The sequence below is a fragment of the Scyliorhinus torazame genome, chromosome 21, assembly GCF_047496885.1.
Source record: "Scyliorhinus torazame isolate Kashiwa2021f chromosome 21, sScyTor2.1, whole genome shotgun sequence".
Taxonomy (NCBI): Eukaryota; Metazoa; Chordata; class Chondrichthyes; order Carcharhiniformes; family Scyliorhinidae; genus Scyliorhinus; species Scyliorhinus torazame.
This window is the reverse complement of record NC_092727.1, coordinates 134,311,013-134,325,836: the sequence shown is the minus strand read 5'-3', so window position 1 is coordinate 134,325,836 and position 14,824 is coordinate 134,311,013. Positions and strand designations below refer to the sequence as shown.

Sequence of the window (14,824 nt, the reverse complement as noted above, 5' to 3'; positions counted from 1 at the left end):
GTAATTTGCTCCCAAGAGGGTGGTGGAAGCCCAGTCATTGAGAACATAGAACATACAGTGCAGAAGGAGGCCATTCGGCCCATCGCGTCTGCACCAACCCACCCAAGCCCTCACTTCCATCCTATCCCCGTAACCCAATAACCCCTCCTAACCTTTTTGGACACGAAGGGCAATTTAGCATGACCAATCCACCTAACCTGCACGTCTTGGACTGTGGGAGGAAACCGGAGCACCCGGAGGAAACCCACGCAGACACGGGGAGAACGTGCAGACTCCGCACAGACAGTGACCCAGCGGGGAATTAAACATGGGACCCTGGCGCTGTGAAGCCACAGTGCTATGTCACTTGTGCTACCGTGCTGCCCCTAGGAGGTAGAGAAGGTAGAGAAGGTAGAGATTGATAGATTTCTGTTTAACAATAATGGAATGGGCATTGGGGAGTGTCGGTAAAAGGCATTGGTGTCCAATCAGCCACATTTAATGGAGGAGGCTTGATGGGCTGGATGCCCTACTTCTGTTCCTATGCTTATGTGTCACTTGTCTGTTAATTTCACCAGCCTATGTCCTCTTGAAATCTGTCACTATCCTCCTTACAGTTCACAACACTGTCATTCCAAGTTCTGTGTCACCTGCAAATGTTTGAATTTCTGCCCTGCACACCTCAGTTTCAATAATTAAATATCAAGGAAAGCAGTTTTCCAAGTACCAATGACTGGGTAAGCCCGCTGTATAGCTTGTTGCAGTCATGTCATGCCTGCAAGGATATTGGATTCCTAACTTTCAGGATACATATTTAAGTCAATACAAACTTATAACAATTGACTTTAAGTGATCAAAATGCTGCCCAAGATAGCTCATGGGTCATGTGACCTTAAATTTCTGCATAAAGAATTAATTCATGTCTGAACATGCTTCCAGAAAGTTACTAAAATGTAACTGGCCACAGGTGAGTGCCCTCCCTTGAATAGATATCACAACGTGCAACTGTGTGTGAATTTACAGCTCATATTGACTGGATCTTCAGCCAAACTCTAGCTCCCCCAGACTGTGTCTATGAGTTTAACCCTTGACAAAGAAAGATACAGAGGAATGCAGTTAATCACAAACAGGTTTGAACAGCCACCATTAAAATCCCTTTTTTTGTGGTTTCTAGCTCCAAAACAGTTAACTGAACAATGGCGGTATTGCTCACTTGGCCAGCAGTGGCAGGAAAGGTTACATAACTGAAACCGACTTCAGATCACAAAATGATTTTACTCCCACAAGGAAGGAATATAACAGGCTGGAAAGCAACCTCCAGCCATAAAGAAACACTGACCAATGCCAACAGCCATCCTAGGCAGTGAGAGAGGGGCTAATTTCTCTTCTTCAGAAAGATTCACCTCCATAGAAACTCGATGTGGAAATGCCGGCGTTGGACTGGGGTGAGCACAGTAAGTACAGCAGGTAAAAGTCCAACAGGTTTGTTTCAAACACTAGCTTTCGGAGCGCTGCTCCTTCCTCAGGTGAATAGAAACTCAGCTACAGATATTTTCAGACTCCATTTATCTTTAGACAACCAAGAAAAAAAAAAATCAGGCCTATAACATGTCTACCCTCAAAGGACTGTTTGTCCACATGATTGACTTCTATTTGTTTGGCTAGTAACCCAAACACATCCTGTCTCTAGTATTGGTGTGTATGAGCATTTGTGCGTTTTGTTGCATTTACATTTCAGAGTGTCATGTGAATAAACATTCTTTCTTTTGATTTAAACTTATCTGAAAGCCTGCCTCATGTTTATGACCGAAACTCTCAACACTATAAAAGTTAAAACACTCCCTTTAAACACACATCTTGTTGCAGATATCAGAGAGGTGAGGAAAAGGAACAAGTTATCCCACCACGTTTCCTGCCCATAACAACCTTTCTCAATTTCAAAAAACAACCACTGACCTCTCCGATTCCTGTTACTCCGCTAACTTCCGAGCCATGTTGCCAATTTTCCTTTTATTCTACCAGTTCCATCTTTGTGGGGAAGTTTATTTATGTGGCACTTTAGCCAAACCTTTTTGAAGTCCATGTACACCACAACAACTAATTACCCTCACCAAAGTAGCCATTAACTTCCCCACAACTGTTATAAGGCTGACTGGCCGATAGTTTCCTAGTTATTCTTTTCCTCGATCACGGTATAACATTAGTGGGTAGCACAGTGGCTAGCGCAGTTGCCTCATAGAACCAGAGTCCCAGGTTTGATTCCCGGCTTGGGTCACTGTCTCTGCGGAGTCTGCACGTTCCCCCCATGTCTGCGTGGGTTTCCTCCCACAGTCCAAAGATGTGCAGATTAGGTGGGTTGACCATGCTAAATTTCCCCTTAAGTGTCCAAAAAAGGTGAGGCAGGTTTCCGGATAACGGGGAGAGTGGAGGTGTGTGCTTGGGTGGGGTGCTCTTTCCAAGAGCCAGTGCAGCCTCAATGGGCCAAATGGTCTCCTTCTGCACTGAAAATTCTATGATTCTATGAGCAATCCTCTAGCACTATTATTGTATCCCATGAAGACTAAAGATTGTTACCAATGCTTCTACTTCTATTAACAACTGAGGAGACATTCCATCTGGAGCAGATGATTTATCATCTTTCATAATGTTGCCTTATCTGCTGAATGTCTCCAGTATTTGCCATTTTCGTATAAGATGATACTGTTCCGTCAAATGGAACACAAGGTCCCTACCTCGGTGTTCAGGCCAGATTCTGTTCTTCCAGGTGTCAACACATACAACAATAATCAGACCAAATGCAATGAGGAATACCAGTCGAAACGGGGCTAGCGCCAGAAACCTGTCAGGGAAAAGAAGAAAATGTAAGCAAGTTGCAGAACTGTAATCAGTTTCTGAATAACAGGTACCACTTGCATTTCTGTAGCACAGCCCATGTGCAGAATGGCATCTCAAGTGGTGGGTCAGAATTGGACAATGAGCAGGAAGGAAAAGTATGATGATACAGAAAGGTCCTGAAGGTTTTCAAGGAAGAAGTTCATCATGGCTGAGAAAATTCATGATGCAAGGAATCTGTTTGCAATTTTCAGCAACACACTTCAGGTTGAGAGCTAGCAGCTGATGCTCCCATACCAACATGGCCAACAATATGATAAACCGTGGGCAGCAGTGACACAGTGGTCAGCGCCGCTGCCTCACAGGGACTACAGTTCAATTCCCGCCTCGGTTGACTGTATGGAGTTTGCACGTTCTCCCGTGTCTGTGTGGATTTCCTCCGGGTGCTCCGGTTTCCTCCCACAGTCCAAAGATGTGCAGGTTAGCTGGGTTATGGTGATAGGGCAGGGAGTGGGCCTAGGTAGGGTGCTCTTTCAGAGAGTCGATGCAGACTCAATGGGCCGAATGGCCTCCTTCTCCACTGTAGGAATTGTAATTCTAACACTCAGAACAAGTTCCTGTTTCTTGGTACATCAACATGTTGCTCAAAGGAGTTAAAAGGACAGATTAAAGGACCAGTCTACATTCTCTCCCTAATTGGGTTCCAGTAATTAAAGTTTGAGTCAAGGGAAGTAACTTCAGTTATCCATGACATACCATAGATATTTTCCTGACAACAGCTCTTACGTAGTGACTTCAAACTAAACTAAGATCTGAATAAGGGACCCTGAGCCAGGAAAGATAAAAGCAGTGACCAAGATCAAAGAGACAGCACAAAAAGCTTTGACAAAGGATCATCTGGACTCGAAACGTTAGCTCTTTTCTCTCCCTACAGATGCTGCCAGACATGCTGAGATTTTCCAGCATTTTATCTTTTGGAAAAGTTTTTGAGGATGCTTTTATTAAAGAAAGGTAGAAAGACAAAGGGGTTTAGGACGGGAATTCTCGATGGTAGAAACAAGGTGTCTGTAATAGTCGGGACACTGTCGCTGCACAAATAGCCATAGATACAGGGATGGAGAGGTCAGATGGAAAGACAGGGTTAAAATTGATTTCAGAGTTATTGTGGCAGAAGCTCATGGATAGATTTGATGGTGAGTTTGTTAAAATTTAGGGGGGGGGGGGGAAAGAGAACTGGGTTGCTGCTGCATTGGCTAAAGGGGAGCTGGAGCCTGAAGAGAGAGTCGGGGAGGGGGTCTGCCGCTGGGGGGAACGGGGAGTGTGGGAGGTGCGGGCACGCGGCTTGCCTAGAAAGGGAGATGGCTAATCGGCATGATGGGGGGGGGGGGGGGAAGCCCCCTGATCCGGCTGATAACATGGAATGTGAGAGGCCTGAACGGGCCGGTCAAGAGGGCCCGTGTGTTCGCGCACCTGAAGGGACTGAAGGCAGATGTGGTTATGCTCCAGGAGACTCATTTGAGGGTGGCAGACCAGGTTAGGCTGAGAAAGGGGTGGGTAGGGCAGGTTTTCCACTCGGGGTTGGGTGCAAAGAATCGAGGGGTGGCGATTTTGGTGGGGAAGGTATCGTTTGAGGCGCTGAGCATTGTGGCAGACAATGGAGGTAGGTACGTGATGGTGAGCGGTCAGCTGCAGGGGGTGCGGGTGGTCTTGGTGAATGCGTATGCCCCGAATTGGGACGATGCCGGATTTATGCAGCGCATGTTGGGCCGGATTCCGGACCTGGAGGCCGGGAGCTTGATAATGGGGGGGGGGGGGGGGGGCTTTAATACGGTATTGGATCCAACATTGGACCGCTCTAGGTCCAGGACGGGTAAGAGGCCGGCGGCGGCCAAGGTGTTGAGGGGGTATATGGACCAGATGGGAGGAGTGGACCCATGGAGGTTTGTTAGGCCGGGGGCCAGGGCAGGGCGCTGATCCCGCAGGTGGAGGACAAGGGAGTATTCGGCCATAGCCATCTCAGACCATGCCCTGCACTGGGTGGAGCTCGAGCTAGGGGAGGAGAGAGACCAGCGCCCCCTGTGGTGCCTGGAGGTGGGTTTGCTGGCGGATGAGGAGGTGAGCGGGTGGATCCGGGGGTGCATTGAAAGCTATCTAGAGGCTAACGATAATGGGGAGGTGCAGGTAGGGGTGCTCTGGGAGGCGCTGAAGGCGGTGATTAGGAGAGAGCTAAGCTCCACTAGGGCCCACAAGGAGGGGGAAGGAGAGGAGAGAGAGGTTGGTGGGGGAGATTTTAAAGGTAGATAGGGGATATGCAGAGGTCCCCGAGGAGGGACTACTCAAGGAGCGGCGAAGCCTCCAGGCCGAGTTCGACCTGTTGACTACCAAGAAGGCAGAGGTGCAGTGGAGGAAGGCACAAGGGGCGGTGTATGAATACGGGGAGAAGGCTAGCCGGATGCTGTCACACCAGCTTCGGAAGCGGGAGGCAGCGAGGGAGATTGGGGGAGTGAGGGATAAAGGGGAATATGGTGCAGAGTGCGGTGGGAATAAATGGGGTATTTAGAGACTTCTATGAGGGGCTATATAGGTCTGAGCCCCCGACGGAGGGGGGGGAATGCGTCATTTTCTGGACCGGCTGAGGTTCCCGAGGGTAGAGGAGGGGCAGGTGGCGGGGCTTGGGGTACCGGTAGGGTTGGAGGAGCAGACTAAGGGGCTGGGGAGTATGCTGGCAGGGAAGGCACCGGGTGCAGATGGGTTCCGGGTGGAATTTTACAGGAAGTATATGGACCTGTTGGGCCCACTACTAGTGAGGACTTTCAATGAGGCTAGGGAGGGGGGGGTTCCTACCTCCGACAATGTCCAGGGCGCTGATCTTGAAGCGGGACAAGGACCCTTTACAGTGTGGGTCGTATAGGACAATCTCGCTCCTCAACGTGGATGCGAAGATGTTAGCGAAGGTGTTGGCTATCAGAATTGAGGACTGTATTCCGGGGGTGATCCATGAGGACCAGACGGGTTTCGTGAAGGGAAGGCAGTTAAATACCAATGTGTGGAGGCTCCTAAATGTAATCATGATGCCTGCAGTGGAGGGGGAAGCGGAGATAGTGACTTCTATGGGTGCGGAGAAGGCTTTCGATAGGGTGGAGTGGGGGTACCTGTGGGAAGTGCTGAGGTGGTTCGGGGAGGGGTTAGTTAGGTGGGTTAGGTTACTGTACGAAGGCCCGGTGGCCCGGAGGTGATGCGGAGACTTTTCCGGGTAGAAGCTCAACATGGGGAAGGGTGAGCTATTTGTAATACACCCAGGGGACCAGGGAAGGGGGATAGACGAGCTTCCACAGAAGAGGGCGGAAAGGAGTTTTCGATACCTAGGGATACAGGTGGCCAGGAGCTGGGGGGCCCTACACAAGCTCAACTTGACGAGGCTGGTGGAGCAGATGGAGGAGGAGTTTAAAAGGTGGGATATGCTGCCACTCTCCCTGGCTGGTAGGGTACAGTCGGTGAAGATGACGGTGCTCCAGAGGTTCCTTTTTATATTCCAGTGCCTCCCTATCCTGATCCGACAGGCGTTTTTTAAGTGGGTCAGCAGGAGCATCATGGGGTTTGTATGGGCGAAAAAGACCCCGATGGTGAGAACAGTGTTTCTGGAACGGAGCAGGGACAGAGGAGGGCTAGCGTTGTCGAATCTGTGTGGGTACTACTGGCTGCCAATTTGGCGATGATATGCAAGTGGGTAATGGAGGGGGAGGGGGCGACGTGGAAGAGGCTGGCGTCCTGTGTGGGCACGAGCCTGAGAGCGCTGGTGACAGCACCGCTGCTGCTCCCGCTGACAAGGTACACCATGGGTCCAGTGGTGGCGACGACCCTCAAAATTTGGGGGCAGTGGAGACGCCACAGGGGGGAGGCAGAGGCTTTGGTGTGGTCCCCGATCCGAGAGAACCATCAGTTTGTCCCGGGGAGAATGGATGGGGGGTTCCTGAGCTGGCACAGGGCATGTATTAGAAGGATGGGGGACCTGTTTATAGATGGGATGTTTGCGAGCCTTGGGACGTTGGAGGAAAAATTCGGGCTCCCCCTGGAAATGCCTTCAGGTACATGCAGGTAAGGGCATTTGTAAGACGGCAGGTGAGGGAATTTCCGCTGCTGCCAGCACGTAGGATCCAGGATGTTTACTACTGTGTTTATTATCGTTTAATGTGGGGCTTGTATATTGGGGGAATACGTGACATAGCTATAAGATGTTTATTTATGTGTTCTTTGTTTTTTTTTATTTCTGTAAGGGTGGGGGGGTTGTTGAAAATATGTAAAAATTTGGAGGAAAAAAAATATATATATATATTTTTTATATGCGGGAGAGTGAGAGTAAACAACGGGAGTGCGGGAGAGTGAGAGTAAACAACGGGAGTGCGGGAGAGTGAGAGTAAACAACGGGAGTGCGGGAGAGTGAGAGTAAACAACGGGAGTGCGGGAGAGTGAGAGTAAACAACGGGAGTGCGGGAGAGTGAGAGTAAACAACGGGAGTGCGGGGGAGTGAGAGCAATATATATATATTTTTTTAAAAGAGTTTGTTAAAATTGAGATACTTTGATGGACAATGAAGTTCGGGGTAAAAATGAATTACTGCGGATGCTGGAATCTGAAACCAAAAGAGAAAATGCTGGAAAATCTCAGCAGGTCTGGCAGCATCTGCAGGGACAGAACTAAGAGCTAACGTTTCGAGTCCAGATTACAAATTACAGATTGTCAAAGCTCAAAGTTTGGGGTGATGGATGAGCAAAACGTTTTTTTGCAGAAATGAAAACAAAAAACTGGAAAGCATCATCTGTGGAGGGAGAAACACATTTAGTGTTTCAGGTTTATCAGCCTTCATCAGTCTCTGCATTTATTTATATTGCCAGGATCCTATGTGGCTTTTTAACCACTTCCTCAAACTACTATGCCACCTTCAATGACCCAGGTCTCTACTGCTGCACCCCCTCTACAATTGTATCCTTTAGTTTATATCGCCTCTCCTCATTATTCTGGTCAAAATGAATCACTGCACATTTCGCTGCATTAAATATCATCTGCCACACGTCTACGCATATCTGATGTCCTCTTCAATATACTGTTCACAATATAGAATACATTTTGTGGTATTCATCAATTTATTTTCTTTTGCAGGATGTAGACACCAGTTAGACCTGTATTTTTATTGTCCGTGCTGAATTACTCTCAATAAGGGGCCTTCTAGAACTCCTGCAACTGTTTAAGATTTAAATGTAGGGAGCATAATAAACTAGTTTACTATGAATCAATAGGGAGGCACGGTAGCACAGTGGTTAGCACAGTTGCTTCACAGCTCCAGGGTCCCAGGTTCGATTCCCCGCTGGGTCACTGTCTGTGCGGAGTCTGCACGTCCTTCCCGTGCCTGCGTGGGTTTCCTCCGGGTGCTCCGGTTTCCTCCCACAGTCCAAAGATGTGCAGGTTAGGTGGATTGGCCGTGCTAAATTGCCTTTAGGTTAGGTGGGATTACTGGGTTATGGGGATAGGGTAGAGGTATGAGCTTAAGTGGGGTGCTCTTTCCAAGAGAGCCGGTGCAGACTCTATGGGCCGAATGGCCTCCCGCACTGTAAATTCTTTGTAAACTTTGCGAAGAAAGCTGGAGAAAGACATCAACAGACTGGAAGTGTGAAATAAGGCACTTGTGAAGGACAAACAAGGGAACACAATAAACAACATGGGTGTGGAGGGGTGCGGGGGAGTGAGAGCAAACAACAGGAGTGCGGGGGAGCGGGCCCTGGCCCCCCGGGCGGAGCGGGCCCTGGACCCCCGGGCGGAGCGGGCCCCCCGGGCGGAGCGGGCCCTGGACCCCCGGGCGGAGCGGGCCCCCCGGGCGGAGCGGGCCCCCGGGCGGAGCGGGCCCTGGACCCCCGGGCGGAGCGGGCCCCCCGGGCGGAGCGGGCCCCCCGGGCGGAGCGGGCCCCCCGGGTGGAGCGGGCCCTGGACCCCCGGGCGGAGCGGGCCCTGGACCCCCGGGCGGAGCGGGCCCCCCGGGCGGAGCGGGCCCTGGACCCCCGGGCGGAGCGGGCCCTGGACCCCCGGGCGGAGCGGGCCCCCCGGGCGGAGCGGGCCCTGGACCCCCGGGCGGAGCGGGCCCTGGACCCCCGGGCGGAGCGGGCCCTGGACCCCCGGGCGGAGCGGGCCCCCCGGGCGGAGCGGGCCCTCGTTCTCCTCCCCGCGGCCTCGTACTCACCAGAAGCCGGCGTTGGCTGCCAAGTGGAGCAGCAGGCTGTGCAGCGGCCTCTCCCACACCAACAGGCTCTGCCAGCGGGTCAGCAGCGGCTCATAGCGGCCGAACAGGCGGAGGAGCTGCTGCTGGCGGAGCTGCGGCCCGGCCTCGGGAGGCGGTTGACAGCCGACATGTCCCGTCCCCGCGTCCATCTTGGTGATGCGCTGCCCGGACACTGAATATTCATCAGCCGCATGAATACTAATCAGGCAGTATGAATATTAATGAACTTATTTCGTCACGTCCGTAAACACAGCCGACGGGTGGCTCGGCGCATGCGCCAGGTGCCGCGGTTCTGCGCATGCTTGGCCTCCTTGGCGGGAGGAGCGGCGGCGATGCCTCGGGAGATCATCACCCTGCAGCTGGGCCAGTGCGGCAACCAGAGTGAGGCGGGGGGCATGGGGGCTGAGGCCGGGGCCGGGGGCATGGGGGCTGAGGCTGAGGCCGGGGGCATGGGGGCTGAGGCCGGGGGCATGGGGGCTGAGGCCGGGGGCATGGGGGCTGAGGCCGGGGGCATGGGGGCTGAGGCCGGGGCTGACAGAGACACTGGTCACCGGCCTTCCCTTCCCGCAGGGCCCAGGGCGTCCGGTAGATTCCCCCCCGGTCTGTGTGAGACCGGCAGGGTGTCCGGGAGCTAGCCCTGGCAGTGCGAGACCGGCAGGGTGTCCGGGTGCTAGCCTTGGCAGTGTGAGACCGGCAGTGTGAGACCGGCAGGGTGTCCAGGAGCTAGCCCTGGCAGTGTGAGACCGGCAGGGTGTCCGGGAGCTAGCCCTGACAGTGTGAGACCGGCAGGGTGTCCGGGAGCTAGCCCTGGCAGTGTGAGACTGGCAGGGTGTCCGGGAGCTAGCCTTGGCAGTGTGAGACCGGCAGGGTGTCCGGGAGCTAGCCCTGGCAGTGTGAGACCGGCAGGGTGTCCGGGAGCTAGCCCTGACAGTGTGAGACCGGCAGGGTGTCCGGGAGCTAGCCCTGACAGTGTGAGACCGGCAGGGTGTCCGGGAGCTAGCCCTCGCAGTGTGAGACGGCAGGGTGTCCGAGAGCTAGCCTTGGCAGTGTGAGACCGGTGTTGCAGCCGGTCTGTATTTGAATAGCAGTCTGAATTTGAAAACTGGATTTAGGCCACAGTTCTGATGTGGTAATCTATTTCAAACGTTAATTCTTCCTCTCTTCACCAATGTTATCAGATCTACTGAGGTTTTATTCCAGCACTTTCCCTTATTTAGGATAGAACATGATTCACAGGGTTAAAGCAAACAGCGGAAATACTGGTGACCAAAATGTTGGTCAAGGTTATTTGGTTTAGATAAGAATCTGAAATGAAGCGAAGGAGTTGGAGCGGCACAATGATTAGCCAGTTTAAGGCACATCCATACCAGAGTCTGGGATGGAGAAGAGCCTAGAGGTGACAAATACCTTTTCAGAGCAGTTGTCCTTTTGTGGTCCTTAAGCTTACAATCTGACTCTGGGTCAGTCACCTTATTGAATGAGTGGATAAGTCACCTGGTCTGGCGACATGTATCCCAGGTTGTTCAATGGAAGTGGAGGTGCAGATAGCGGAAGGCCTTGCTTTCTAATTTTCCAATCTGTCCTAGTTACAGGGGAGATGCTTAGAGGACTGGAGGATGGCAAATGTTAACACCCTAATTCAAGAAAGGATCCAAGGACAATACCAGCAACTCCAAGCTGGTCCGTATAAAATCAGTCGTCTGTAAGACACTAAACAATATTGAAGGAAAAAATCAACAGGCAGTCTCTCCGAGAGGTTTGTGTTCATTAAGGAGCACAGTAAGTAATCTTACAACACCAGGTTAAAGTCCAACAGGTTTGTTTCGAATCACTCGCGTTCGGAGCACTGCTCCTTCCTCAGGTGAATGAAGAGGTAGGTTCCTGTGATTATTCCTCTCTCTGGATCTGCAAAGACTTAATTACCTGCAAAGACTCTCATTCAAAGTATCGTTTTGCATCTTTGACTTTGTCTGTATATGTGTTTCTGGAACCTACCTCTTTCACCTGAGGAAGGAGCTGCACTCTGAAAGCTAGTGATTTGAAACAAACCTGTTGGACTTTAACCTGGTGTTGTAAGACTTCTTACTGTGCTCACCTCAGTCCAACATTTCTGCAACATCTTCATTTTTGAGCCAGCATTGATTTGTTAAAAAACAGATCATGCTTCACTAATCTGTGTGACGTTTGATGAAGTAATAGAAAAAGGGTGACTAATAGAAAGCAATGGATGTTGCATATATGAATTTTATGAAACATTTTAAGAAAGCCTTTGGTCATATACAAAGCGATCACCAAAATTGAGACTAATGAAACGGGTGTCTTGGATACAAACATTGGCTGAGGGACAGAAAATAACAAACCGTTGCTTTTCTGATTGGAGGGGCTGCAGTGATGTACTCTAGGGTCAGTGCTGGGACCAGTGATTTTTTAAAATATATTATTTATTCTAAAGTTCACAAGTTCCCAACATATAAGTCAACCATTGAAGCTTTGAAAAATCCATCCAAAAATGGGGATTGGCTTATATACAGTGTAAAATGTGAGCTGCCAATGTTAGGGTGGGGTATGTCACATGTAATATGTTATGTAGAAAAGTTATCGGCATCTGTCAAAATTCTTAACCTTCAACACTGAAGCAACAAATTTGTTGAATTCATTATGAGTCACTTTGGCCATGTAGAACATATAACATACAGTGCAGAAGGTGGCCATTCAGCCCATCGAGTCTGCACCGACCCACCTAAGCCCTCACTTCCACCCTATCCCAATAACCCCTCCTAACCTTTTTGGACACTAAGGGCAATTTATCATTGCCAATCCACCTAACCTGCACGTCTTTGGACTTGTGGGAGGAAACCGGAGCACCCGGAGGAAACCCACGCAGACACGGGGAGAACGTGCAGACTCCGCACAGACAGTGACCCAGCGGGGAATCGAACCTGGGACCCTGGCGCTGTGAAGCCACAGTGCTATCCACTGTGCTATCGTGTTGCCCTCCCTATGCTGTCATCATCATAAGGAGCTCACTCTGAATCAGATGTGATGTTTTAGGTTTCCGAATCATCCCTAGACAACAAATCATCTTTGCAATCCATTGACTTGGATATTTTGCATTTTGTTGAAGGATCTGACAGTTTGTGCATTAATAGCATCCCACTGTTTGATGATGAAGCCACACAAAACTTCAAGCAGGGCAGCATGCTTATTTCAACTCAAGTTTTTTCTCTCCCATCAATCATTCACCTGTACCATTTTGCCTGAAGGTGATCCTTGAGTACTTTGTTGAGGGATGCATCTAAAGGTTGAGATATGAACATTAAACCCACTGGTATAATAGCAATGTGGGTGTTATTTTTTCGCTCCTCTTGATGTCACCGGATATAAATAAGTTGCATTATTTGTGGAGGCCACCAGGTCGTTTATTCCACAACTTCACTCCATCCTCCTCCATTTGCCATGTCATAGATATGCACAAAAACTCCTGCAGGGAACTTGATTTTCAGTATTGCTTTGCATATAAAAATTTCCATCGGCCTTTATTTTGTTCCATCAGGTTCGTACCACAGTGAATCTTGTCTTCTCGTGTGCTGTCCTGGATGTGCCTTAAACTGGCTAATTCTCCTACCCCTCCACCTCTTTGATTTCATTTCAGATTCTTATCTAAACCCAATAACTTTGACCAATATTTCACTGGAACTATTTTTGAACATTTCCACCCCACAGTTCAATTCCTAGGTTTATAAATATTCATGTTGCCGATGTGACGCAATGGATAATCATACTTTTGCTGCTGTCTGATAATTGCTGGAAGCTGTGAATTTTGGCATTGAGATCTCGCGGTCGTCTCTGAGCGATCTTGGTCTCAGGCGCAACTCTAGCCACTCTCATTCCACAAAGAGGATGCACCAATTAGCTGTTACTCTGAAGTCTTTGTTAGATTAAGGGTTTGACTTGATCCACTTTAGTGTGCATTGCATTTCTGGTGACAATTTAGAAATTTCGATTCATGCTTTTCAAAATCAGGCCAGTGGTTGGCTCCTGTCCTCATGGCATCTTGGGCTTTAGGATGATTCTTCCATCCTTGCACCAGTATTTCACTACCACTAAATTCCCTCAGAGTGGCATAGTTATTGGAGTTGTTGCAATTTTGAAACCAGCTACGTCCTTCATTCTTTTGGCAGGAGGACCCATTTCTGTTTGTTGATCACATGTACTAGGTTTTGTGTGGGCATATGTTAAATTCCCACACATCACGGCAGCACAACCCATAACCCCTGCTAGATCCCATGTGCTGACTCCGAATGCGAGTAAAGGCCTAAACATCCATTCTAGTGCCTCAAAAATGAGATATTGTATACTGAATCAATTTAAATGCTGTGATCTACAGTAAATGCTTTGGACATTGGAATGCAAAGTAAAGTTTCAAAGTTTGCTGATATATCAAAATTGGAGATATGGCTGACAGCGAGGTTGATACAAATAGATAGTGACAGGATATATATAGGCTAACAGAATGGGCAGATGTGGCAGATGGAATTTAATACAGGTGATGCACTTTGACAAATGGGATGTTGTAAGAGTCCTTGTTTACTTTGCTCCCATTCTCTTTTATTATTTTTGGTTTGTGGCCCCATATTCGGAATGTGCCTTTCAGCAGAGGGCTCAAGCTGAAGAAGCCTGCTAGGTTTTGTATTTTGCGGAGGAGAAAACAGACGTGTCGTCAGTGAGTGAATCTTGGGAACCCAGCTTTGGAGGAAGTCGGTTTGATTGGTTGGCTGGCAACCTGTGGGTTGGCCAGAGACAGTATTCTGCCAGACTACTGTTGCTCTTATTAGCCTTAGTTTTATTAGCTCTAATTCTGTCACCTTTGCTTACGAGTCGCCAGGTATCTTTCTGATACCACCACGTGGTTCAAGTCCAAATAATGATTAATAATGCACCACACCGCTTAGTAAAAGTTAAATCAACGATCATTTATTATATACAGCAGTAAATACTTCTACAATAATCCTACTTCTAGACTACTACCTACCACTAAAGGCCAATACTTAACTTTGGTGATGGCCCACCAGGTCAGGGAAACGAATGGTCTATCGAACTGGGTCTGGCCTGCGGGATTCAAAAAGGCTGGTACGAGTCGACAGTCTGGAGCACCTATCTGGTAGCGATCGCTGGAGTAAGATTTACTTGTTTCTTTTGTCGGAGGGTCTCGAAGGTTGCGAGCAGGAGAAGAAGGGTCGATCTGAACTTGGCCGCTATTTTTATAGTTCCCAGGGGCTTCCCGCCTCTCGGGGCGGACCTTGACCCTGGTTCCAAGTGATTGGACTTGGTCCCAATCACTTGGTTCAATATGCTCCAATAATGGGGCGATTCCTTGATCGGGGGGTGGTCGTCCACCTTTCTTTGTCTCAGCCACTGCTGCCGCCGAAAAGTCTGGATCGGCTTTATGTTGCTAATGTGTAGCAATTGTTCCCGGGGATGGCTGCTTACTATGCAGATGGCTGGGTTGTTGTGATGTTAATGGCTGCAGGTATCGGTCTGGGCCGACTTCCCCAGAGCCGAATACACTGTTTTACCTGCAGCTGTCCGTTTGAGTCCTGTTGGCTGATTTTCCCATCAACCTCTTTCGTTCGCCATTTTAGATCGGGGTTTGACCATTCTAATCGGGAATCAGCCATTTTAGGTGGCTACACAACAGTCAGTGATTGGTTCCTGTGTGATGCTTTCGGAGAGAGCTAGGCAGAA

The 14,824-nt window shown here is 49.7% G+C and overlaps 2 protein-coding genes across 5 annotated transcripts in view; one reads left to right on the top strand and one right to left on the bottom strand.

Annotated features, from left to right (window-relative positions):
* retreg3 (reticulophagy regulator family member 3) overlaps positions 1-9,262 on the bottom strand; it is a 48,275-nt gene extending 39,013 nt beyond the window's left edge. The window contains exons 1-2 of the mRNA XM_072487716.1: positions 9,041-9,262; positions 2,712-2,818 (exon numbers count right to left, since the gene is read on the bottom strand). Coding sequence (XP_072343817.1) covers positions 2,712-2,818; positions 9,041-9,228 — 295 coding nt within the window. The 5' untranslated portion in view covers positions 9,229-9,262. The remainder of the gene's footprint in view (positions 1-2,711; positions 2,819-9,040) is intronic.
* Positions 9,263-9,342: 80 nt separating this feature from the next.
* The window catches only part of tubg1 (tubulin, gamma 1), a 72,506-nt gene continuing 67,024 nt past the window's right edge, over positions 9,343-14,824 (top strand). The window contains exons 1-2 of one of the 4 annotated variants that reach the window (XM_072487713.1): positions 9,347-9,460; positions 10,666-10,759. In XM_072487713.1, coding sequence (XP_072343814.1) covers positions 10,696-10,759 — 64 coding nt within the window. In that variant the 5' untranslated portion in view covers positions 9,347-9,460; positions 10,666-10,695. Of the gene's footprint in view, positions 9,461-10,665; positions 10,836-14,824 lie in introns of those variants that run through there. The other 3 variants (XM_072487714.1, XM_072487712.1, XM_072487715.1) reach the window with 3 other exon arrangements.